Source organism: Acanthochromis polyacanthus, chromosome 12, assembly GCF_021347895.1.
Source record: "Acanthochromis polyacanthus isolate Apoly-LR-REF ecotype Palm Island chromosome 12, KAUST_Apoly_ChrSc, whole genome shotgun sequence".
Taxonomy (NCBI): domain Eukaryota; kingdom Metazoa; phylum Chordata; class Actinopteri; family Pomacentridae; genus Acanthochromis; species Acanthochromis polyacanthus.
The window spans coordinates 12,727,432-12,754,900 of record NC_067124.1 but is presented as its reverse complement, the minus strand read 5'-3'; the positions used below and the strand labels follow the sequence as shown (position 1 = coordinate 12,754,900).

The following is a 27,469-nucleotide window of genomic DNA, read 5'->3' as shown; positions in this document are numbered from 1 at the left end:
TGGCACAAAAAAAGTGTCATTTCACTCACTTATTCTTACCTCATCTTCCTCAGGGAAGGGACACTGTGTGTAGCTGGACCTCAGCACTGACAGCTGCTCTGCTGTTTTATTGGGGTCAACTGTGAAACTCAGCACTCTGGGTGATGCCAGCTTGGATGTGGCCATGGGCGCAGAGATGGTCTGAATGATGGAGGGTCGCTTGCTCTCTGTGGCGATCACAGGAGAGGCCAAAGGTCGTTTGAGCGACTGGGCCATCTGCGGGGATCACGGAGGGAAAACCTCACCCACTCAAATATGTAAAACAAGCACGCTTTTTTGGTTCCTGACGCTGCAAGAATGATTCTCTGTGCATCGTTTAATACCTGGTTTGCCACTGTGAGAGCCAGAGGTGCACAAGTGACAGTAGATCCGTTGGCGACAGGAGTCAGGACGAGGCTGGTCTGTCCCAGCAGCTGACAGGGGAGGGACTGGAGGACCGAGGCTGCCGACTGCAGGGACTTGGACGATGACGTTTGTGCGGACTGGTTGGTCGACGGCTGGGAGCTGAGCTGAGGAGCAACCACGGTGAAAGTCTGAGGCACGGAGGAGATTGTACCGTTGAACATTTTCTTCCTGGCTTCTTCCACCTGTCATTGAAGGAATGGACTTATTGTTACATGTCTCATGTTTAAAAACTTTAATGTTAATTTGTACCTGTTAGGTAAAAATTGTAGAATTCTGTATACTTTAATCAAATCAAACTAAAGTCTTGTGATCAGTGGTTATTACAAAAAACAATACCTCGGTCAATTTTAATACAAAATGATTAAAGTGCAAGAAAACAGTTCCTACCACCATTATCATGATTTGTTGTTATGTTAACGCCCTGAGCCTGAGGCTCTAAATGACCAGATGAACACTAAGTCAAACTTGAGAAGAGCAAAGTCCCCTAAAATATTGATTAATATGATCCTACCTCCTCGGGGGACCAGCTGATGCCCTGTTTGAGCCTCTGTGTGGTGAACCAGACTTTGATTTGCTCCTCTGGATGTTTGGAGGCGGCCGTGAGCCAGGACAGCTCGGCCTGTGTCGGGTAGGGGAACTTGTTGAAGGAGGAGATGAGCGTCAGGTTGTCGTCCAGGGAGGGGTTGTATTTGGTTGTGTTGAGGGGCACTGCGATCTTCGGCACCTGGAATAGAAACGAGTCAGCGATGGCAACTGAATGGTATTTGTTTCTACTGTTTCCAATTATTAAATTTACAAAAAAGCATGACACCATAATTTCCGGACTATAAGCTGCTACTTTTTTCTCATGCTTTGGACCCTGTGACTTACACAACGATGCGGCTAATGTATAGATTTTTACGTGCCAGCGTCATGCCATCATTAAGTTTAGCCTGCTCACATCAGACCAATAAAATTACCAAACAGGTCACAGTGGACCACTGACACTATTCGAATTAAATCAAACACACACTAAATTCTTCAGATCAATCATTCTGCGCTTCATGCACACACCCTCATGATGGAAAACACGAAGAAACGCATAAGATGCAGCTGTTGCAGGCCAAGCCTGCTCTCCTTTAACCTGGGCAGGTTACGGTGTGTGTGTGTGAGAGAGTGTGACGTGAGGAGGAGTGCTGCAGCTGTGTGTGTGTGTGTGTGTGTGTGTGTGTGTGTGTGTGTGTGTGTGTGTGTGTGTGTTGCAGAGACAAGTGTGGAAACGGAGACAGAGCAAAATGCACCACAATGATATACAATACAATACAGTAAAAAACTTAAAGATAAGTTTTAGCGCTAGTGTGCTAAGCTAAGCGCGCTAGCTTAGCGTGTTGGAGTTGGCAGCGTGAACCGACTCAATGTGTTTCACTGCTGTGTTGCAGGCACTGTTCGGGAAGAAAGTATGTATTTAATTACAAGTTAAATAAAATATTTCTGTGTAAATATCTCATGTTACAACGTGGACACCCGCGGCTTATAGTCAGGTGCGGCTTATATATGTACAAAACTTTTTTCTTTTTAAATTAAGTGGGTGCGGCTTATATTCAGGTGCGCTCAATAGTCCGGAAATTACGGTAATCATCTGAGTAGATATTAGAAACAGAAAACCAGGTGGTAACACTTTATTTTACAAGCCTGTAATTTCCTAGTAATTTCCTGGGTTGTTTCCTGAACAGAACTACGAAATTTTGTTAAATCAAATGAAACAAAAACAAAATTTCTACCTGAGTAAATATTCATACATTAATTTATTATAGAAAGTTTTATTTCCTATGCCTGGATTGCAGACAAATAGTGCATCTTAATAGGATTTGCTGACCTGCTGTGCACCAACTCTCAGTCAGACTAGCAATTAATTGAAATCAATTAATTAAAGTCACTAAATGAACATTGTCTCTCTTATCCTTGCAGTTATCACTTAATCAGTTTCCGAGAAACTTCCCTGGAAATTGCAAACACATAAAATAAAGCATTAAGAGAAAGCAATTAAAATGTTCATTTGTACAGCTGCTGCTGTTTTTTCCCCACTTAAAACCAAACTTTTAATGCAAATCCAGAGTTTAAAGCAACAGTCTGAGATCTGTGGGAAATTCTATTATTTGAGAAGATCGATGCTACTCTCCTGTATGTTCACTGACTATGTAGCTAGATCGTGATGGTACAGTGACTATGCTTGCACTAGGAATTTGAAATGAAGAGCCACTGTGGCTCACTCATAAGAATAACAATGAGCCACAAAAAGCCAAAAATTTCTGTGTCAGTGATAGCGGAAAAAATGGAGTCTTGGAGGCTGGTTTGCTTCATGCTGCAATTAAAGTATTTAAAAACATATATGTGAATGTTCGGGATGGGGTGGGGGGCCAACGTGAAATGTTTAAGTCTAAGTCCTGAATATAAATATCATCACAAAGTGTGAGTCTATATCATTTTGCTAAACTTTCAGATCCAAATTTAATGTTCTTTTCGTAAAAACAGGCAGTCAGGGGTGAAGACACATTCCCATGTATATATGCATTTGGCCATTTAAAAACCTGTACCTGAAACATGTTCATGATCAAAACTTTTTGACCCATAAAAATATGAATTTCATGTCCAATTTACCTTATTTCCCTCCTATGTCCAATTGTTCAACCCTCACTATGTACCATATCTCACAACTGTAGCATAAACTCAACAAAAACCTCCTCTTTCTCGCTTTTCCTGATCGCAAATGACTCGTCTTGTGGCTCACCATTCAGAGATTTCACGCAGTAAAAATAGCATGCTTTTCTGTGATTGGCCAAGAGCGTTTCATGACCCGGGCGCGTGATCAAGATTTGGGTGACTCCGACCATTTCCGACGCCTGTCGAGAAAAAAAGTTTGTTTTTCTTATATTATCGCTCGGGCGTTTCGAAGGAAAAGTAAGTCAAACCCTTTTTGGTTGTTTTTTACAAGAAAAATAGAGCGCCACTGTGGCTCACACGGTTCAGAATGACTGCGCCATCCAGCAAAACAATGCGCCAATGGCACTGTGGCGATCGACTAGCGCAAGCCTAGAGTGAGCTTAGCTTAAAGACTACTAGCCTGGCTTCAAAGCCTACTGGTAACTTTAAAACTTTTTAATAATATATTACATCTTTTATATTCTTTTATAAAAAACTTTTAAAATATTATTTTTTAATATATTTTTCTTGCTTCCACCCACCTCCTATTGTTTGTAGGTTTTAACTTAATATTTATTAGTATTACTATTATTTATTTTTTGCATGTCTGTGCGTGCAAACCCCTGTCCAACTCTAAAATAATTGGCTGTATATGTTGATGTGAACCCAGCCCAAAGGCTTTTGATAAAAAAGAAAAAAAACATGTTATATATTCAAAGACTGAATTGCAATACAGCCAGAACAGCTATTTCCAGCTAAGCTAAGCTAACTCCCTGTGTTTTGTCATTTTATATTAACCATACAGGTATGAGTGGTATCGCATTACTTACTCAACCTTAGGCAAGACAGGAAATAACTGTATTTCACAAAATGTAAAAATAGTCCTTTAACTTCATTGGAACTGTACAGTAACAGAAGATTTCTCCTTCCCTTTGTCCTACCTGGGTATAGTTCAGAGGCCGCTGTAGGGAAGGCATGATGTGAGAAAGGCCATCTGCTTTGAGTAGAGTCGACTCCGGTATGATGACCGTCCCGTTCACGTTGAGCGCTGTGACTGGTTTCTTAGCCAGATCGGGGGTCAGTTTAGCCAACTGAGACTCTGTCCGTTTGTTATCCATTAATTTTGGTTTACCAATCTTGACTGTGCTGGGTTTGCTCAGTGGCAAAATGCCGATTTCATCCCCTTTGCCAGAAATGGTGCCAGAAGTGTTGTAAATGACAGCGTTGTTGCTGCAGCCCTCTATTGTCTGTTCCAAGATTGTCTGGTTGTTCATTTTGATGCGTTTGAACTTAAAGTTGCTCTCCCCGGGGTGACACCGCTCGTTGTGCTCAGTCAGGGTGTCGAACTTCTTTGTGTTGAAGTTACAGACGGCGCACAGGTACAGCGGGTTGAGAATGACGTTGGGGTGGTTGGCGTCTACGTGTTCTTTGAAGGTGTTGAGGTTCTGCGTGGAGAAGGGGCAGTATTTGCACTCGTAGCCCCCCTGCTGCCTACGCTGAGGCTTTGAAATGTCTGGTGGTTCCGCTGCTGGTTTGTCAGGAGCTGTAGGGGGGTCCGAGGCCTTTCCCATTAGATCCGAAGCCATCGACAGCTCTGCTTGTGTTGACAGATCTGTATCCATGGGTTCCCTCTGAGTATGGCTCTCTGTTGTCATCTGTCAGAAGGAGAAGGTAAAATATCACTAAAAATAGTGTTTTTAAATCTGTACACAGCAATTTATTACTTGGATATCTCAATATTTATGAAACAGAAATTAGTACACATTTGCTGAACTCCTCACAAAACTAAAAAGTAAAGTTTCCTAATGTATTCAAGAGAAAGAAAGAGGATAATTAAAATGACCATTTCAAGCGCACAATTACAAAAATGGTAAATGTTTAATTGTGCATTACAAATCTATGATCAATTCTCCCGCTCACAAATTATTCAAATATAGTTTCATGAATTTAGTCCAATCCATTGCATCCAAACACACCATTCCTTTGTCTAACTCAGCTGCCTGACAGTGTACCTCCATGTTGTGCGACTCCTCTGCATCATCATCCAGCTCCACCATGGTTTGCTCTGGGCGGATCATGCAGGGCGTGGAGGCCTTACGTCGACTCGACATGATGCTGGTAGATCCTGGTTATTTTCTGGTACACAGCTGCCTTCACTTTGTGCTCAGCCACGGATCTTGTAAAGGCGGCTGCTGCAGAAGTTCCCAGGATGCAGGATGAGAGTGAACAGACAGTCTAAGGTGCTGAAGAATCGCCAGTAGGACTGGCTTGTAGCAGAATGCAAATACAGGCCCAGGCTCCTTTTATGTTGGAGGAGGTAGCAAGCACTGGACAGTTTCTGAGATTGGACGCGGCAGCCAAGGGCGCGTAAGAACAATCCTCCCCTGGGGTAAAATTAGCGGATGGAGAGAGAAGAGGGCAGTGGGAGGTGAAGGTCTGCTGGAGATGGAGCTGCTGTAGTGTCGGCTGGCCTCGCTGACAGTGTCAGCTCCACTGCTGGCCAACCTCCTGGAACTGCATGACAGGACGGTACCTGGGTAAGGAAAAGAACAGAAGAGCTAGAGTAAGAACACTAATTACTATAAACATTAGAAAGACATTTTCATTTTGGCCTGCTTTTGTTAAAGGCCTTTTTCTCCCCTTTCTTTATTTCCCCACGACATGATCACTCAATACAAGTCATCAAAATGCATAATACATGCACTGACTGTATAAAAATCCACGATAGAGACATGAACCTTAATCAGTCTCCCAACTTCAATCCCCTCTATATATAAAAAACACAAGTTTGACATGGGTACAGAAAAAATAGACTCTTTTGAAGTGCTTCTAATTGGGTGTTAGAGCAAACACCATAAAAGCTGGTTTCAGTAGATCAAGAAGTGTAACATGGTGAGTTATTTAACCCAAACAGTGTCCCATAGGTCTGCAGGAAGCTACCACCCGAAAGAGGTAGAGCTGAAGGTGCTGACAAACAAACAGTCAACCGGCAGTGAGACGGCTACAATGTTGCTTCTGAGAAGACTTGGGGAAAATGGAAAGAAAACGCAGGTGGTATGTAGGCAACAACCCATCAGAAGCTAACGCAGTAAACTGAGGAGCAAAAATCCGGAGGACAGCAGCATCACTAGTCTGCTTAGTGAGCTTTTGTTGATAAATGCGAGCAGAAGGTTGGAAATGTGAAGACTGAACTAATAGAAACCTCCCAACACTGTCAGAACCTCTGAACGTCCATCAAAGTTGGAGACAAAAAGGAGTCAAAAGCAGCATCATTGACAATTTCAAGTCAGTTATTAATGCAAAACAAAATAAACTGGTGAGACATGCATTTCATTGTGTTTTAAAAATCGGTAAATATTAGTTGGAGACCACGTTCAACTGCTCCTTCATTTTTTTGTTGTTGCATTAAATTTATATGTTGTACAGACCAGTGAATGGAGGAAAATGTTTAGGATTGCAACCCCTTCTTCTTCTTTTCCTTTCGGCTTTTCCCTTCAGGGGTCGCCACAGCGAATCAATTGCCTCCATCTAACCCTGTCTGCTGCATCCTCTTCTCTCACACCAACTACTTTCATGTCCTCTTTAACCACATCCATAAACCTCTTCTTTGGTTTTCCTCTAGGCCTCCGGCCTGGCAGTGGGAAACTCAGCATCCTTCTACCAATATATTCATTCTCTCTCCTCTGGACATGTCCGAACCATCTCAGTCTGGCCTCTTTGACTTTATCTCCAAGCCTCTAACATGTGCTTTCCCTCTGATGTACTCATTCCTGATCCTATCCATCCTGGTCACTCCCAAAGAGAACCTCAGCATCTTCAGTTCTGTTACCTCTAGCTCTGCCTCCTGTCTTTTCCTCAGGGACACTGTCTCCAGACCAAACAACATGGCTGGTCTCACCACAGTTTTGTAAACCTTTCCTTTCATTTTAGCTGAAACTCTTCTATCACACATCACGCCTGACACTTTTCTCCAGCCGTTCACCAAACAAGAAGCAAACACAAGCAAACAAAGAAGGGGCTCAGAGCTGATCCCTGATGTAGTCCCACCTCCACCTTGAACTCCTCTGTCACACCTACAGCACACCTCACCACTGTCTTACAGTCCTCATACATGTCCTGCACCACTCTAACATACTTCTCTGCCACTCCAGACTTCCTCATACAAAACCACAGTTCCTCTCTGGGCACCCTGTCAAAAGCTTTCTCCAGATCTACAAAGACACAATGCAGCTCCTTTGGACCTTCTCTGTACTTATCTATCAACATCCCCAAAGCAAATATTGCATCTGTTGTACTCTTTCTTGGCATGAAACCATACTGCTGCTCACAGATATTCACCTCTGCCTTTAGTCTAGCTTCAACTACTCTTTCCCATAGCTTCATCGTGTGGCTCATCAGCTTTATTCCTCTGTAGTTGCCACAACTCTGCACATCTCCCTTGTTCTTAAAGATGGGCACCAGCACACTTCTCCTCCATTCCTCGGGCATCTTCTCACTATCTCAGATCCTGTTGAACAACCCAGTCAGAAACTCTACTGCTACCTCTCCGAGACACTTCCATACCTCCACAGGTATATCATCAGGACCAAGTGCCTTTCCACTCTTCATCCTCTTCAATGCCCTCCTCACTTCATCCTTACTAATCTTTGCTACTTCCTGGTCCACAACAGTCACCTCTTCTACTCTTCGTTCTCTCTCATTTTCCTCATTCATCAACTCTTCAAAGTACTCTTTCCATCTTCCCATCACACTATTGGCACCTGTCAACACACTTCCATCCTTATCCTTTATCACCTTAACCTGCTGTACGTCCTTCTCATCTCTGTCTCTCTGCCTTGCCAACCTGTATAGATCAGTCTCTCCCTCCTTACTGTCCAACCTAGCATACAAGTCATCGTAAGCCCCTTGTTTGGCCTTTGCCACCTCTACTTTCACCTTACGCTGCATCTCCCTGTACTCCTGTCTACTCTCTTCAGTCCTCTCAGTGTCCCACTTCTTCTTAGCTAACCTCTTTCTCTGGATCCACTCCTGCACCTCCTCATTCCACCACCAAGTCTCCTTATCTCCTTTCCTTCCAGATGACACACCAAGTACTCTCCAACCTGTCTCCCTGATCACATTTGCTGTAGTTGTCCAGTCATCTGGAAGTACCTCCTGACCATCCAAAGCCTGCCTCAACTCTTTCCTGAAAGTCATACAACACTCTTCCTTTTTCAGCTTCCACCATTTGGTCCTCTGCTCTGCCTTTGCCCTCTTCATCTTCTTCACCACCAGGGTCATCCTACACACCACCATCCTATGCTGTCTGGCTACACTCTCACCTACCACTACTTTGCAGTCACTGATCTCCTTCAGATTACACCGTCTACACAAGATGTAGTCTACCTGTGTGCTCCTACCTCCACTCTTGTAGGTGACATTATGTTCCTGCCTCTTCTGGAAGAAAGTATTCACTACAGCCATTTCCATCCTTTTGGCAAAGTCAACCACCATCTGTCCTTCTGCGTTCCTCTCCTGGATACCAAACCTGCCCATGACCTCCACATCATCTCTGTTTCCGGCACCAACATGTCCATTGAAGTCTGCACCAATGACAACTCTGTCACTTCTAGGGATGCTCTGCATCACTTCATCAAGGTCCAACCAGAATTTCTGCTTCTCCTCCAGCTCACATCCTACCTGTGGAACACACCCACTAACAACACTGAACATCACACCTTCGATTTCTAGCTTCAAGCTCATCACTCGATCTGACACGCTTTTTACCTCCAAGACATTCCTAACAAACTCCTCCTTCAAGATAACTCCTACTCCATTTCTCTTCCTATCTACACCATGATATAACAACTTGAACCCTGCTCCTAAACTTCTAGCTTTACTACCTTTCCACCTGGTCTCCTGGACACACAGTATGTCCACCTTCCTCCTCTGCATCATGTCAACCAGCTCTTTACCTTTTCCTGTCATAGTTCCAACATTCAAAGTCCCTACTCTCAGTCCTAGACTCTTGGTGTTCCTCTTCTCTCTCTTCCTATGAACACACCTTCCTCCCCTCCTCCTTCGACCAACAGTCGTCCATTTTCCACCGGCACCCTGTAGGTCGACAGCACCGATGGCGGTCGTTGCTAACCCGGGCCTTGACCGATCCGGTATGGAAGTCATACATTTGATTGGCATGTTTGATTTGGCAAGTTTTAGGTCGGATGCCCTTCCCGCCACAACCCTCTGTATTTATCCGGGCTTGGGACCGGCACAATAAGACACTGGCTTGTGTCCCCTTGCGGCTACATTTTTAGAACTGCAACCCCTACTATGGGTATTAAAAGACCCACTACAGTCAAATTTTACATTTTAAGCAGGGATTGCAAAAAAAGGAAAACGCACAGTTACAGTGAGGTGACAAATTAAAGGAAAAAGCTGAAGCTTTGACCCACATAATGAGGGAGTCCAATGCCTTTGAAGTGATCGCTCTCCACTACCATCATCAAAACACCAAATGAGGGAATGTCTTTTGGAAAAATGGTGCTCTGTCCCTCCAGTAGAGCTCCATAGACTTGGAAAATCAAATCAACCAGTTATTAAAGCTGTTCTGACGGCACATGGTGGCCCAACACCTTACTAAGACACTTGATACCGGTTTTTCCTTTAATTTGTCACTCGCCTTTCTGTATACATAACTTGGAAAAATTAGCAATTTGCTGATCAGACCCATATTGGTTCAAGATAAATAGCAAATGACAGGTATAATGACAGTTGGTCTTGGCCATCAGAAGTGGCAGCTGTATTCTTGCTTCAAAGAAAAGAAGGATTTTTTTGTACTTTTTCTAAATTTAAAGTATCTATCTTTGTAGCGCAGAAACTTTTAACATCACAATTTCTTCACTGCGATTTGACAGCGTAGCTGGTATGCAAATATATGCAGCTGACAGGTCCGCTGCTGTCAGTAAGACAAGTTGTCCTGAGAAATATTGACTAATCATAAAATCACATTGTGCTGCCAAGTGTGAATAAAGTGAGAAGCTGGTGATAAAGCAGCTTCAGATACATATCTTAAAAAGGCATGGGCAGCTTTATTTGACTTTTTGCTGAAATGACACCTTCATTAAGAAACGGCAGCTATTAAAATAAAATAAAAAAGTGGAGGGAGAGTGAGCGGCGGAAACTTTCCTGAGGTAACACCGTAATGAGTGGAGGGAGAGGAGCTTATCTGGCTGAAAAAGTCGATTGATATTCTGGAGGCCTCACGCAGAAGCTTCATCCTCATATTCACAAGAGTAAAAATCAAATGTGTCGATGCAGCAGAGGGGCTCTTTTATCAGGACAATATGAGGTGAAATGAAGTGAGCACATAGGACGAGACAAAGTCCTCTTTCAAATTACAATTTCATGTCAACAACATAAATATGTGAGGCTTACAAGTACATATGGATGGAAGAAATGCAATGAGTATTACAGAGTGAAGAGGTAAGGTAGGGCAACAGTGAGTTGTTGAAGAGTATGGCTTTAGGGTCTTCTGTCAGCTCTGCAGTCTGTAATCACTTAAGAGTGTCGCACACTTAATTTGGACTTTCCAACAGCCACATAAATCAAATGGCAGCGTCCCCTTCAAGGCCCAAACGCTGTCATTTGCCAGTCTACTCATTGTCCCGAGATATCTCAACTCCTCAAACAACCCACTGAGGCATCATTAGAATGCAGACTCATTACCATGGTGTCGCTATAGCAACTGTGGACGTCGAGCTGTAGTCAAGCGGCTGCTACATCCATGTCACTGACAGAGGCTGTATATACAGGCATCGCCCGGCTGCATGTGGGACTGTGTCTGATGTTTGTTGGAGGCAAGAAAAAGTAGAAACCCTCAGGAAATTAAACAAGAAGTAAACATCAGGCTGTGTGTTTGGATCAATTAGGAAATCCCATTCCTGCATGATGCACAGAGCGGTGCCTTTCTTAAAGGGTTCCCTGAGCCTGATTAGCACACATCTGATAGGGAAGCACAATGAGAGGGCACTGTGCTTCCAGGCATCTTGATTCTTCCAATCGCAATACTTCTGGATGCCAAATAGATCTGAACAGCAGAAACAACAACAACACTACAGTGTAAATATGGTGCTATAGGATATTAGTGCACTACCGGTGTCCCTCAAAGTCTCGCTTTGCCCAAAATCCAGCAATCGAGCAAACATCTGGTAAACAGGAGTGTACGCTGCATCTGTCAGCTGCAGCTCAAGTGCCACTTCATATGACCTGCTGAACTTCTGCTGCCTCACCACTGACACAGCCTGAACACTTATCTGATGTGCTGATGGGCGATTGAGGCAGCACAGAACGGAAGAGAGAAATCACCCAGCTGCAGATGGATTTTTACCTCCTACTGCCGTGTTGAGCCCACACAAACAGAGCAGAGAGAAGATGAGCAATTCCATTTATGCAACATATGTATTAATAAGTTATAGCAACTGCTATATGGCTTAATCAGTCTGTGTTGCTCATGAAAGCTGCTGCCGGCTCCTCAAAAATTTGCTTCCAGTCATCGGATGACATCAGGCGCCGGTTTGCATAATAACGAGGTGTCTACTGGGTTATTTATTTATAAAAACATAAAATGTTCACAACAAGTCAGATTTTGAGCAGAGGCTGACTCAGAATAGAAAAAAACATCTTACACAATGTAAACACAAACAGCTCTACAGTTTGAGTTGTTGCAGTGAAGTCAAACATGTGTGCTGACTGTCTCAAACAAAGAGAAAAGCCTGGGTAAATCCTGAGGAACACTGAGGATCCTCTGGCACCGACAGCCTCTTCCTCTCTCTACTCTGTCATTTTCAGAGTAGGGAGGAGCTGGTCTCCTGCTGCCTTGGCTGCGTACTCGGGAGCCCTGAATACCATCATGGAAAAGAGGAGTGAGATTAATAACCATGGCAATGTAGAACTCTATTCAACAGGGCCTTAAACTTTATCTAACTTGTATAATGCCTTTATAATACCATTACCAATAGGCTCCAGTCCCACGATTAAAAAAAGAATTGCTTGGTGTCCTTGAGAGGAGAATTCCTTTTGGTCTGTGCAGCACCATTTTTGGCTGTACACATCTCCGCTGTGAGGCTGAAAGAAATGTGCTCAAATAATGTTTCAGGCTGCTACTCGGCTTTCCACATGACCATTTACGCTTCAATAGTAAAAATGTTAATTAAATGTGGACTTTACGCTCAAACTTGGCTGCTTTGTAAACCCAGGTCAAGCAGCCAGTCGTTCACCTGTTCGTCAGTGTGTCTAACCTAGTCAGCCAGTCAGCTTCTGTGTGCAGAGTGAGCTCAGCGCCGGAGCCACAAACTCCCCACTGCCTGGATGCTCATTAAACTTGTATGAATACACAGCCTGGCAGCCCCTTGCCTGCCTGTCTGTACTTTCCTGTTGTCTGGCTGTCTGTCTGATTGGTGCATTATATTAGTGGAGCCGTCTTTCTGAAGGAGTTATGTTTAATGCTGCTAGGCAGGAGATACATTTATCAGCCCTGACAGTAATCATTTTAAGCTACACACTGGCATACATACTGGGGAGAAAACAGGGGAAATAATTACATATCCTGCGTGCCACTGAGCCTGTCTAATGTACGAATACAGACAGATGATCCAATATGAGAGAAACATAACGGTGCTATAGGAAGGACATCCATCCAAACTGCAATGAGAAGGGAATGACACTGAACAGATGAGTCACGGCAGCACACTCGACTCAGCTCCTATTTCTGGGTGTCATTAATGTAGTCTCAAAGTGGGGTTGGGGATAAAAGTGTCTCAGGTTGCAAAAAAGTGAAATTGTCGAAAAAGCAGTGAGGATTCTGCTGCAGCTATCACAACCACACAACTGCTGTGCCGACCTGTCAATACCTGTGCTCCTGGCTAAATGTGCTCATAACGATGTGGTAATTAGAAAGGAACTTTTCTTATACATCACTATGGCAACTGCAGTATATGTGCCTCACAGGTTAAGGTAAAAGGTTGCACATCTATTTTCTGCTTGATAATAGCAAGTTCAGTGACTACGTTATATAATATAATATAGAAGTTACATAATGAAGCCAGACTGATGTACCGATTCTCTAGCAAGGCCTTGCACTGCCTGAAATGAGAAACAATACGCCGCTGCTTTCTCCTGGACAACCTCTACAAAGATCGAGCTGAACAACCAGCAGACTGTGGTGGGGCTCAGTGTCGCTGGTGAACAAAGAATAAAGCTGGAGAAATGAATGCAGCCACAGAGCCAGCGGAGGGCCAGAGTTTGCAGCCATGCAGTCACACACTCTCTCTCACACACACACACACACACACACACACAAAGAGGCATACGGATGGCAACCTTTGCGGCTCCTGCACTTGAAGCCATGCATGAAGTACAAACCAGCGACTCACACCGGAGCTCGAAAATAACAAGCAAAAAGGCAGAACAAAAAAACCCCACATGCTGCATCAACACCAATGGCACGACTTAAACAAACAAAAAAAAAACTCTGAAACTCAATCACACATTGCGTACGACAAAAAACATCTTGCACAGAGGGAGTGCACATGCTGCTTTGTTGGCTTCACTGTGCGGGGTGTGTTCCTCTCGCTGCCTTGTTTTGAGTGCGTTTTCCCTCCTGACTGCATGTTCCACAAGTCAGCCACTGCAGTGAGGAGGACAATGTGTGTCTGACTTGTGTGGGAGAGGAGAAGCACCACCACCATTAATACAGCGTGTCCCAGCAGGAGGGGGAAGAGGCAGAATTTCGGACCGTTGCAGAATTAATTTAAATCTCATCACGCGGCTCCTCTAGAGCAAAGTGCTGCACTGTGTTTGAGTGCCTGCTATGTTCTGCATAGCAACAGAGCAGCACTACTTTTTGCTGGGGTATAAAGACTGGACATAGATTAATGAGGGAAACAGTCATTCTGCTACTGAGACCATTAACTATCTGATCAATAATTAAAACAATACATCAGATAATCTCAGTGTTTTTAATGGTACACGTGCTGATAAAGAACTACGAGTGGAATAGTGTACTGTGTGGCACATTATAAAGAGAAAAAATGAACTTCATGTCATTTTTTGTTCCAGCTAGGACTAAGGAATATTTGCATTTTCTAAAATATGCCAAGCATATTTTTGGCAATTCTATATTGTAGCTTTTCCAGTATCCAAAATGCAAACACAGACAGCTAAGCTCAAAATTACTCATGCACAGTACAAATTTTGATTTATATATAGGTTTCTTCTGGCTTGAGACGACATATACAAGTTAAAAAAAACACGGCAATACAAGGCAGTAATGATAAATTTTAATTATTGCCACATCCAAAATGATTCATATTCCTTAACATGTAATAGATTTCTGTAGTGTTCCTAATGACCCCTGTAATCTCTGCCATGTTCTACAGCATTCTAATACAAAAAAAGTGAGAATATCTGATGCCACAGTTCTCTAGTCAGTTACTGGCTCACTTCAAGTTCTGGTCAAAACCAAAGAGCTCAGTGTGTTTGCTTTTAGGGTCCATTACTGCGAGAGAGCTGCACTTTGTGGCTGGTCCCCAGACAGGAAAACGCTACAAAGCCAGTCTCCAAGTATTTTCACACAGTGCGAAGCATTCTCAAAAATAAGAGGAATTTCACACAGTGAAGAATGCAAAACTTTTGGTATGAAACCAAACGTGACCTCTGCAGTGACAAAAGTGGTAGTGAAAGAGGTCGAGTACAACCTAAGGATCACTGCCAGGCCGTCCTGATGGATGTGAATAATTATGGTACCAACATCTCAACAGCATATGCTGCACAATGCTGGTCGCCATGGACGCCGACCAAAGAGGGCTCCACTTCCCCAAGAGAGGTATACGAAAGCTTCCCTGCCTCAGCAAAAACAATACAACAACAACAACAAAAAAAAAAAACAAGGACGATATAAACAGCATTATGAGAAATAAGAGTTACATTAAGATCAAGCATCAAACCTCCCAACAAGACAATGATGGTGAAAAATAAAGCCAATATAGTCAAGAAATGGTTAATAGAAACCATTCTGGAGCAGAGCAGAAACCCACTGATAAATCTGTGAAGGGATCTGAAGACCAGAGTGACAGCAAGAAAGCCTTCTGACCACAAAAACCACTGCAAATTAGGAGCAGTCCAAAATCACAGCGGAGAGATGCAAACAGCTGCATAGCAAATATAAGCATCGTTTGCCTGCTCTGGTGGCAGATAAAGGCAGCGAGAGAGGGTATGAGTAATCCTGGATGTGTTTTTTTGTAATAAGCTTACATATTGTTAAAAACGTCTCTTCTCGATTGTTTATGGTCATTTCCTGCCAGAAGAAACCTAATGGTCAAATAAATAAAAACACTATAAATCACAAGCTGGCATAGATATGAATAATTATGAGTGTAACTGCATTAACATGATAAAACAGACATGGGTCTTAGCACATGATTCAATCACATCAGCCAACTGCAGTGAAAGCGTCAGTGAAAGTGTCAAATATACCACTTTTTCCTCTGAAATGAGCACTTCTACCGCTACAGTATTTTCCTCCGTCTACTAAAACCTGCAGGGACTCAAAAAGGTTTCTGCAAAAGTCACACATCCATCAGCCTTTATGACAACTCGCCAAACTTCCACATAAAAGTTTCAGAAAACTTGCCTGATCATCAGTGCTGTGACCTTATTCAATCTTTCAGCTCTGTAGAAGACACAGTGGCCCACATAAAGCCGTCAGCAGGCCGCTCTGGACGGATCTTTCCTTTAATCTGGTTCATACAAAAATCAAACTCCAGTCTTGACGTCGCCAGACCTGAACACACACGAAGATGCATTGTCACACGCACAAAGGGCAAACTATAAAAATATCCAAGTGTCACCCACTCTGCGGCTGATGGTTGTGTTACTATGGTAACACTGTAACCAACAGAAATCGTGCATGGATGTGTGCTTACATCCAGGAGTAGAAACCCTGCAGAGGTCAATCAGTGTCACGACAGCAGCGATGTTGAAAATCCAGCTGAACTTTGCGGGTTTTTTCTGCCTGGCTGTGAGGTTTAGACCGTATATTATATATTTTGGAAGAATAATTTTAGGAGACAGGTGAGAGTCAGCATTATTTGACACTGCATCACATTTTCAATGGCTTTGTGAATATTCAGAAAGGAAAAATTCAGCATTGCAGTGCAGCAATGGATTTAAAATAAGACATTTAAAAAAACTCAGAAGTTGGCTGAGGTTGGGCTTTACCTGCTGCAAGTCAGGAACGGTCATGTACATAACACATGTACTACTGTGCAACATCTAAAGCTTTCAGTGCGATGCTGCAACCCTCCTGCAAGCTGACAAAGTCACCCCAGTGACGAAGGCCAACACTCAGCCAGCATTCATCTGAAACTGCAAGAAAAAATAAAAAGCAGAGACAATGTGTAGCACACAGTTTCATTTGAACAAATAATGAAATGTTCTTATTGAACATTTTCATACAGGTTCAATGAAAATGGGCCCCTTGACTTGGCTGGGTGGTCAAATTTGCACCCCTCTTATCTACTAGCTCTTCTCTTTCACTCTCCCTCCTGATAACAGTGCTTTACTCTTGTTTGGAAATCTCGATAATGACACATTTTAAGGGCATTAAAAACATCTTAAAATGCTCTTGCAGGCTATTATAGCTGTGTAGGGTGAAATGTGACTTTTTAGTTCTAGTAAGTCCACTGTGGAACCCCAGTCGACTGGTGCAAAGGTCATCTTGCACCAAACCCACAGCGTGCGAATTAGGTCAGCTGAGGGAAAAGGGAGGGTAGTGCAAAACTTCATTCCAGAGTTCACCACACCGTAGTCACCACATTTTAAATCATATTCCAATGCACTGTGATGTAATGTTTGTACACAGTAAGTGCTCTACATGCATGCATGAGAGGCAGACAAGGATTTATGTCAGAAATATACTGCCAAGTCCAAATGAGAAAGACTGGGGAGTATTCTGTGTTTGTCATGAGCCTCTGCGAGATTCAATGCTCCTGTGCGGCTGGATTTCCCACCTGTCAATCTCTGCCTTCCCTGCAGTGGGTGTGGCTTGTGAATTGTCTCCAGCCTTCCCTCATTGGTCTGCGGCTGGCAGGAGGGGCGTGTCTGAGCTCTGCCACTGGCTGACGTGGTTGCAGTGCAGAAGGCCTTTTAGCGAGCACTCTCTCTTCATTCCTCGTTTCCCTTTTTCCCCCCCTCCAAAACTTGAATTTTGGAGGACACGTTAGGATGGGAGCAGAGCAGCCAGTCTGCTCACATGATCAACCACCACTGACCTACATGACATACTGACTAACATGCATTAGTATGAAGCTAACTTTTTATAAGTTTCATGTGCTGGTTTGATTTCACCAGAGCATTTATTTTGTCAACCGCAGAAGTAGATTCAAGTCCTACCACACTGCAGTGACTGTGAGAAATGAGCAGTGGATGACTGGGTACTTTAATACATGCTTACACATGCAGAAGCACGCTGCTGTACAGACTGATATGCACCCATATGCTTAAATAGTCATCAATACAGCAATGAAGCAGCGTGGTTCTTAATAAAATACAGTGACCCGTTGCTCGTGAAATGACTGACTGCAGACACTAATGGAAGGGTCCAAGGTACACACTCCTCTCCCACACTCACACCCTTATCTTGCAGCCTCAATACGAGGCCGTCTCTTGTTTCTCATTCACACTGCTTAGACATTCTGACTCTAGTGTCTTCTTTCTCTTCTTTGTCACTCTCCGGCTCTCTCACTGTTCTCCGTGACACCTTTAGTTTGGTCTTGAATTTCCAGCATGTTAAGTACCACAGATGTACACTCAATTCTTCCTATCTATCTGCGATTTTTCCGATAAGATTTCCAAAGGGAACTGGCTGGCCACACCATATCAAGTGCAGCTCTAGAGGCTGGGGATTGCCTTAGTGGACACATAAAACCGCCATACGTAAGATCGCCGTGACCTTTGGTGCCACTTTACCCGGAAACGCTGCTGCCGTGGTGGAAGGTTTCCAGGAATCTTACCAGCTTCTGAGCTAGCAAATCGGCCTGACACCAACATGGAGTTGCTTTTACAGGTTCAGGTGTATGTGTAGCTCCATCAGCTTCTCATGTTCTCACTATCTGTTATCGTCTTTCATCACCCTCAGTGCCACTCAATTGTCTCGTCCTCTGTATCACTCCGTCTCTCTCAGACATCACACTCTAATACAGTGCTGATTTCATGCCGTCTGTCCCTGTGTAACTCCTCTTCCCTGTCTCTCTAATTGTCTCCTTCCCTCCTCATCCTCACACTCCCCCTCTCAGCCCCACCTACAGGTGATGAGCTCATCTCTGTGGTTGCCTTAGTCACCTACCAACAGGCAGCAAGAGAAGACCTGAACCAACAAAAAAAACAACAACGCTGGAACAAAGCACAGCGTAGATGTTGTTGATGTCATCAGAGAGCCAAGCTGAGCACGACAGGCCGGGATGACAACAACCTCCGTCCTCCAATCCCTGATGACTCATTCCAGTGTTTCACCAAGAGAACGGACAGCCATTATACAGCTCAGGACTGGATGTGGAAGTGTGCTGGTTGGGAAACACTGAAAATCCACCAACGGTTAAGTAGCACAACTCCAAAAATAAAAGTCTTCAGCTCAAAACTATGCAAATGCAATAAATGTATGCTACTGTGTCAGATACAGCTTTAAGTATGTCTGTCTGAAATGCTTTCACAAGTGGGAAAAGTGTCAGCTACTGCTATAAAACCAACAGCTAGAGTGATGTCCCATCACTACAACCTCCCAACACCCAAGTGTCCTAATAAAAATTAAGGCAAAGAGCTACAGATTTTTTTTACTTTTACAAACATTATTTTATGAGTTAGCATTAGCCAAACTACAAAATGAGCTGAGTGAGGAGTCTAGCGTTAGACGCATGTGCTCGTCATTTTCTATCATTTCAGCTGCTGATCAGTGCTTTACAGCTAATGCTAGCAGATGATAAACAATACCTGGAATGAGTCTGGAATATATCACAATGATATATTTTATTCACTTCAGTTATCTCATCGTTGCACATTATTAGATGAGCAACTTTTCACTAAAATTATGTTTCATAGTATAATTTACACTTTATTGTGCATTTACAATTTTAGTATATTTTTCTATTATATTCATATTATGTCTTATTTTTCTATTGTGGTGAGTCATTTACTCTTTCTGCTTGCTACTGTAACAACAGAATTTCCCCTTGGGGATCAATATGCTTATCTATTCGATACAGCTGATGCCTTTGTTTATCAGAAGGGAAAACTACACAGCAATCACCATCTGTAATACTGAAATATGATTTAATAATGCAGTCACGTAATGATTAGATTACTGAAAAAGTAAGTTAGGTATCCAAGCCAAACTAACAGCTCTCTGGTCAAAAGTATGCGGCTCAATTAAGCAACTACTTTGAATTATTTTAATATTTTATAGCCCCGAGTGTATAGTTTACCCTCAGACTTCTCCAAAAACCCGCCTCAATCCATCTTGGCTCAAATGAACGGATCAAACGTCAGCTACATGCACATCACACATAGTACCTGCCACCTGTCTGCCTTCATTTAGCAGAATTTCTCAGTAAAAAGGTGCTTTCTTGTGAATCTCCTGCTCCAGATTAGTTTCAGTGAGCAGCCAGACAACATTACGAGATCTAGCCGGCATGATCGACAAATGTAACATCTGTCGGTATAAAGGCTCAGATATCACAAGCTATTTATACAAATCATATTAGACCACACACACGACTAAAATCATTGTCACAAACTAGTTTTGATATCACTTGTGTAGTGGCATTAATTTGACATTACCACTGCAAAACACACCTTTGGGTTTGCTTTGATTCGGAACAGCTTGTGTACAGGCTGTCTGACTAAATCTGTCTAAACGGGGAGATCTTTCTGTTTTCATCAAAATTCCCCGCTCATAATTTGACATCAATTCTTAATGCTAAGTGATTCTACTTTTTAAATCTAAATAAATGTGACAGATTGAGTCTTGTTCATTTTCTACTGTCTGACTACTGTAAACGAAATAGGCGCCTCTGGAAACAAACAGAGCGGATCGCCTCACAGCTGGATGTTTTGGCTGTGACATTCTACGAGGTCACAGTACATTGAGGAAGACTGCACGGTAGGGCAAGATTGGAGGGGAGGAAAAAAAAAAATCACTGAGATGAGGTTGGATTTTATTTTTTCGTGCTACTTCTTCAATAATATTAGCAGCTGAACACCTCGCTGTAAATAACCAAATGGTTTCAAGGCTGCACGAAGCGTTTTTCCCAGCGAAAATTCTCTCTCTACCTATTGCTGTCACAGCCACTGATGTTATGGACGACAAGGTAGCATGCTGACATCTGTGCATTTCTCTAATCCCCAGAGCAATGCTGAGAACAACAACCCCCCTAAAAAAAAATTAAACACAGACAGACTTAATCTTGCATCTGTCAAACTGTAAAAACAATTCGGTAATGTTGTCCCATATACCTGACTCTGGACAACGGTAGGGAATTTAAATCACTTCTTTCTAGTGTACCGTCTTATAACAGTCGATTTGTTTGAGAAAAAACATAAATAATTCAAAAATAATTCTCATTTAATCTAAGAGAGTTACATGGCAATGTTAATTTGGCGATTTCTTCCATACTAAAACAACTCATTTTAGCTGTGCGTCCCACATTATTTTGTAAAATATAAAAGCCTGGCTACACAGCTGTCTGTGCGTAATTTAAAATGCGACTGTGTGCTTTTATCATCACAAGCAGGTATACGCTTTGATTGTTGAGCCCCCAATAAAAATTATCTGGCTGTCATTCCAAATTATATAACATTAGCGACTGATTTGGCAGATCACAAGTGGAAAGCATGTGAAGAACAAACATGAGCCAAATTCCTCTTCACATGGAAAGAGCAGGAGTGCATGGCTTCGTGAGCGGAGCCAAGTTTATCCCCAGAGGAGTCGCTGGTAACGGGCCTGACAGGAGGGTTAACTGCGCTGTGATCAAAACCACTTGCATCTTTCACGGGAGGGGGGTGGGACTGTTGATCAGAGAATGTCTCGAAATACAAAACATCAGGTCATCCAGGAGCTGAGAGAACAACGTCTGATAAACGAGATATTCCACCAGATACACTGGCGTACAAAAAAAAGAGCACCGCTTTAACAGGTACGCAACACCTTTTTTCAATTCTTGGAGCAACTTTAGGGACTGACAACACAAAATCTGAGATTGTACATCAGTGCACAGGTGCTTTAACTATCATAACCATCTCTAAATGATTTCTACTTTAATTTCAGTCTCCACGCTGATAGTCAACATGTAACTGCAACTGGGAGTCAGCTGGTCTTACTGTCCTCAAATGTCTCCATTCTTGGAAATGTCAGTCATGTGTTGCTTCATCGTGACCACCTAACAATATTTATACTGTGTGTACGTTGTTAATTACAGACTTGAATCAAACCATTACTGTGTCATTGCACAAAACCAAACAGAATGATTCCACATGCCAGACGTATGGGAGCTTGAATGGAAGCGCTTGTTTTATTTCCCACCCTGCAAATCTAATACCAGCGCTCTCTTTTTGCAGTTAGAACGTGCATTACTCACTGCACAGACCTCATTGGGATTATTTTTAAGTATTGTTGTGGTGATAAAAACTGAAATGATTGAATAACAGAGGAAACGTTGCATTTTACTGCAACACTGAGAGTAGCTGTATTAAAATGAGCTCAGTGCCTCAAACATTTAAATATGCCAAGCTCAAGTTTTTCACAATAGTGTCAAGTTGATATTAAGGGGAGTGTGCAGATGCTGTTCAATTCCAGATTTTGAAGGGTTCAGGTCAGATTTAATGATGATATCCACCTTACAGGAAGACTTACAGAGGCTCAGAAGAAAATAGCATGATCATCCAGTCATACGGCATTGTACCGTTTCTGTGATTCACTTTTTTTAACGAGAAAACGCCTGAAGAAAGATGATACAGAGCAGGCGGACAAATTAAAAGAAAAACCTGAACTTGTGACCCCTACAGTGAGAGGGGTCAGGTGGCTCTGTTTGTAGGCATGATTTGGAGTCCCTGCAAATTAAGGAATCTTCATCCTCTGATGGATCATTTTCATCCTCATGGGAGTGGTGTGTCCAGGGTGACAGTGCTGCAATCCACAGGGCATTAAGGGTCACTGGGCCCGGCTTTGGACTTCGTAGTCCACCAGATGCTGATACAATTCAACACTTATAGGAGATTTTGGACTGATGTTTGAGACCGCAGTCTTCACTACCTCATCAAAACACCAAATGAGGGGGTATATTTTGGAAGAATAATGGTTTTCCCTCTCTGGCATGTGGTCACCAACACACAAGAAGCTGCCTTTTCCTTTAATTTGTCAACTATCTGCTTATTGGGCTACATTTAAAGTAGAATTTCTATGAATTTTTTCACTTATAATCATTCAGATGAATTTGCCCCTCCTTTGCATTAAGACATTGCATATTCCAAACATTACACTGAATTTAGGTTCAAACCACCTGCATGCTTTTTTTGTCCCCACCGAACCAATAAAGTTTTCTGAACTGAACTAAATTGAATAAATAAACCCAAACACCACCACCACTCCTCCCAAATAAAATACTGGGTGCATTAAGCACACAGTGGAGGCTGCTTACAGTTGGTGCACTAAGCAAAGTTGATTTTCTGAATTTGATTTCATGAAAAACAAACAAAAAAAACCCCACCATGCCTGACTTTTACCACAATCTAATGCTCCAGTCTGTGTCTGAATATATTGTATTTTTTATCTAACCATACTGCTAAACTCACATACAGTCACTTCCATGCCATTTCAGCACCTTATGAACATTATTAGTTGATCCAAGATGCCTTAAAATGCTCTGAGGAGACGAATTAAGTTTCACGAATGAAACCAAATTGAGTGAATAAACCCAGCAACCACCACCATCACTTCTCCAAAATAAAATACTGGGTGCAATAAGGACACAGTGGAGACTGGAGTTGGTACATTGAGCAAAGTTGATTTTCTGAATTTAATAAGGACAAATAAATAAATAAAACACACCACGCCTGACTTTTAAAGCAGTCTAACGCATCTGAATGTAATATTGTGTTCCTTATTCAAACACGCCGCTTGCATTTCTGAACCATTTTTAGCATGTTATTGGTTGATCCAGTGGACAAGCAGTTTTTTTTTAATTTAATTGAAATTAATAAATAAAACCAACAATCACTATCCTTAAAAAATAAAAGGTCACAGAGAACTCTAATGGAAGGAGGTTACAGTGGGTGGACTGGGTTCATGAGCAAAGTTGGTTGTCTGAATTTCAAAATTAAATAAAAAAAATACATAATAATAATAATAATACACACCACGCTTGACTTTTACAGCAGTCTAATGCATCTGAATATATTGTGTCCCTTACTTAAACTCATGTACAGTCACTTTGCCACCTACAGCCACCGGTGCTCCTCCAAAATAAAACCCCGGGTGCATTAAGGACACGGAGCTGTTTACAGTCGGTGCATTGAGCAAAGTTGATATTCTGAATTGAAAAATAAATAAAAAATGAACCACCACGCCTGACTTTCCAGCAGTCTAACACTCCAGTCTGTCTGCAGTGAGGTTTCAGAGGGAGGAGGAGGAGGAGGCATCACCAGGGGTAACGTTCCGCCTACATCTCAGAGAGTCGCACAAATCAAAGTCTATAAACAACGTCGGACTCCAAAAGTTGCGCTCCAACCTGAGTGCGGCTGAATGTGAGCGGCTGCACCGGCCGGCCTGCGCACTTTTGCGGCCGTTTCCAGCAGTCCGACCCCGCGATGTGACAGAGGGGCGCAGAAAAACACTCGCCCCAAATGTTCCCCCCTTCTCGCCATCGACGTAACAACATGTCGGCAAAGGACGGCCATGTTTTGCTGGTTATGTCGACACGGGGAGGAGGAAAAGTAGACACGATGTCCGTCTCTGCCCGCCGCCCGCCGCCGCCGAAACGCAGCCGAGACAAACTTGAACACCGGCGGCGAAAACGTCCAATTAACAACTTGGCGGAGACGTTGCGGGTCTCAGGTGTTGTTTGCGGGAACAGGCAAAGTTCATGCGGCGAGACAAGTTAAAATATTTATCCGGAGGCGTGGGGCTGTTTGGGAGCCACGCAAAGCCACGAGTGGGGCTCGAACAGGCGTTTTTAACTTGCGGGGGGACTTTTAGGTGAAGCGAGTAAAACAGAGGAAGAGTTGATCCGTTTCTTACCTGCCCTCCGTTTATTTTGGCGCGACGCTCAGGTGGTGTCGGTCAGATTCCCAAAGCGGCTCCTAAAGCCCGAAATCGGTTCGAAGCGCCGAGGTGGCGTCGCGGCGGCCCAATAACCAAGCAGACAACAGGCGACAGGAAAGAAAAAATTGGCGATCACAAGGAGGATCTACGCCAAAAGCCACATGATCGCCGACGTCAGAGTACGTATTTGCATGCCGTACCGAAGCGCCGGTGTCCGTCCGTAGCGGGTCCATGGTGCCGCAGCCGGGAAAAGTTTCAGCGGCGGAAAGCGGGAGAAAGTGAAGTAACTCTCGGTCCAGACAGCCGCAGAGGAGCCGGTGTCTCCATGAAGCCCGGAAAAATGAATGAGCTGCGTCTTGTCGCTGTCAAGTTGCCCCCTTGAGCTGATGCCTGCTGCCTCTCCGCTCCGAGCTAATTGCATATTAAAGCATCCGAGGGGGCGTCTGTTACCCCCACAGTTCCTCCCTCTCCCCGGCCGAGTCTCCCCGCCCACCCCGGCTCCTCTATCTCCCCGTGTGATGTGATGTGAGGTGTGGAGCTGCTGCAGTGCTCTCAGCTGGAGGCCTCTCCTCTCCTCTCTTCTGCTGTCCTGTCCTGCAGAGGAAACCTGCATCCACCTCCCGCCTTCTCCATCACGCTCACAAAAACACACATCTGGATCTGCAGAGGTTAGTTCGAGGTCAGCTGATAGTCACAGCTTATGTTGGTGAAAAGTGCCCTCAAATGACACACACCAGGCAAACACACAACAGTGACCTCCACTGGATCCACCTCAGAACTGATCCTGACCTTGGCCTTCAGCATGCATCACATCCTCCTTATATCAATATTAAATGATTTGTGCAAAAATTCAGATTTGCAGTGATTCTATCCATGCATTGGGTTGTTTTTAAGCAGAAAATGCTCGATGATCACACACGAGAAGTGGTGTTTAATTAAAGCTGAAGGTTTGTAAAGCCATTTTTACCAAATAATTCAGGCTTATTTCAGTGAGTCTGACTTAATTTGCGGTTCTTTCATCTCCATAAGGCAAAATGAAGCTCAGGTACTCTGCCACTTTATGCTGAGAGACCGACAGATTGAAAGGAAAGTTTTTACCACTGACTTGCTGGCATTTTACCATATTATTTAAATGTATTAACCAGTATCAATACAAATGGTGAAGTTTACAGAAAATCAACCTAAATAAATGGCAACAGTATCAATTATGCAATCATAAATGACAAAAAGTAGACCCACATCCATGTTAAATTTTATGGTTTGTGATATCAAACATTTGGACTTATGCTACAGGAAATAAATCACAATCTAAATTATCAAAATAAAATGATAATAACTCAAAAATAGTTAACCAGCGAAAAATATTTGACTATATATTGAACAGAAATGTAGCATTTAAATCCACATTCTCTCTCTCCTCTATTTTCCTGGTTATACTGGTAAATACATTTAAAACAATATTAAAAAATGTAAAAAAAAAAAAAAAAAAAAAGAGAAGACACAGTTAGCTGTTGTATTGTTTTTTAAATGAATCAATGAAGGTTTTTAAACGAAGATACAAACTCTTTGAACAGGTGATTGAATCAGTGTGCATATTATACCATGACTTTAAATAAAGCTTTTTATTCACTTTCCCTGCTGTTCAAAATCAACGGCTACAAAAATGTTCAAAAATATATTCAATGAAAAAAAAAACTAAAAGCGTTTTTTAAAATTATTGTTAGGTTTTTCTTTCACGCCAGCTTGCAAGAACGGGTATCTTTATCAAAGTGATGAATCACCCGCATGCATGAATCATAAATCACTAAAATTTAGCTCTACAAATGATTTAAGATGATAAAGACACAGGGGGAAAAATAGTATAAATATATTTGAGACCCTCCAAAAATTCACAGATCATATTTCCAGTGGAGCTCATGCCTGACTGTAGCTCCATCCTGGATTTACTCATCCACATATTTAATCATATTCTAATTTAGGTTGCATGCAGTCGATCAGCAGTCTCTTACCATCCTTTCTCTCTGGTTTTGATTATTGCAGCAGTATGACTTTTTTGGTTAATATTTGTTTCATCTGTGGCCTCTGCTGCTGAGAACAGCGTGAGCCTGCAGATGTCTAAACTACCTGAACCTGCATCGATTAGCCTGATTACATGAACTTTAACTGACCTTTGTGGAACCGCTTGAACTGATTTGTTTGGTTCATTTAAATGGGGTGTCAGACGTTGATCTCCAATTTCCTTTCTGCATTTTATGGAGCAGGCCCGTGGCATGTTCAGCATTTGGTTAAGCCATTGCACTTAACTCTCCCTGGTATGTGAAGCTTGAAGCCTGCATTGTACACACACTGAGAACTGTCTTCCAACATCCCTAATCCAGGCGTTTTGAAATAAAAACTATTCAAATATTCATAAATTCAGATTTTGTAATGGAAACACCATAACAAACACAATTTTTAATAATATTATAGTATTTATGTATATTTTCACAGCACTTGGAAGGCATTTGTAAATATCTTTTCCCTCCATAAAACATTGGAAATCATACAAAGCCAGCTTCTGTATTTGTATAAACATAGACATGTAGACATAATGTGTCTCTGACACGGTATACATTTCCATTTGGTGTCTCCAGGAAAAACAATAAGCATCCTAATTGACTTCCCCAAGACAGAGAAATAGTCGGAGCAGACAGATTACACAGAGTTCCTAAGCCTTTAGAAAATTAATGTAATTGAGTCATCACTCATGCAAAAGGTCATGCAGATTCAATTTATGACTGCGTTCCATAAAAATGTTGCACTTTTTGCTGTCTAGGTTAATCTAGTGAGGTTTGATCTTAGCTCGTTTCTCTAAAAATTGTTCTCAGAGTGCAGCTACCAGCTCTCCAATGTCAGCATTGTATTAAGTATTAAGAGCAGAGTTACTCATCTGTGGCTAGTTTGGACTCTCCTGAAATGGTGTGGTACGCTGGTTCACTAATGGCTGCTATTCAAATTGCA

General features: G+C 42.7%; 1 protein-coding gene across 1 annotated transcript in view; it reads right to left on the bottom strand.

Moving 5' to 3' along the window:
* LOC110948240 (zinc fingers and homeoboxes protein 2) overlaps nt 1-24,900 on the bottom strand; it is a 31,976-nt gene extending 7,076 nt beyond the window's left edge. The window contains exons 1-6 of the mRNA XM_022189683.2: nt 24,446-24,900; nt 5,136-5,656; nt 4,065-4,778; nt 956-1,168; nt 363-626; nt 40-255 (exon numbers count right to left, since the gene is read on the bottom strand). Of these exons, the coding sequence (XP_022045375.2) occupies nt 40-255; nt 363-626; nt 956-1,168; nt 4,065-4,778; nt 5,136-5,234 (1,506 nt within the window). The 5' untranslated portion in view covers nt 5,235-5,656; nt 24,446-24,900. The remainder of the gene's footprint in view (nt 1-39; nt 256-362; nt 627-955; nt 1,169-4,064; nt 4,779-5,135; nt 5,657-24,445) is intronic.
* Nucleotides 24,901-27,469: the final 2,569 nt, after the last annotated feature.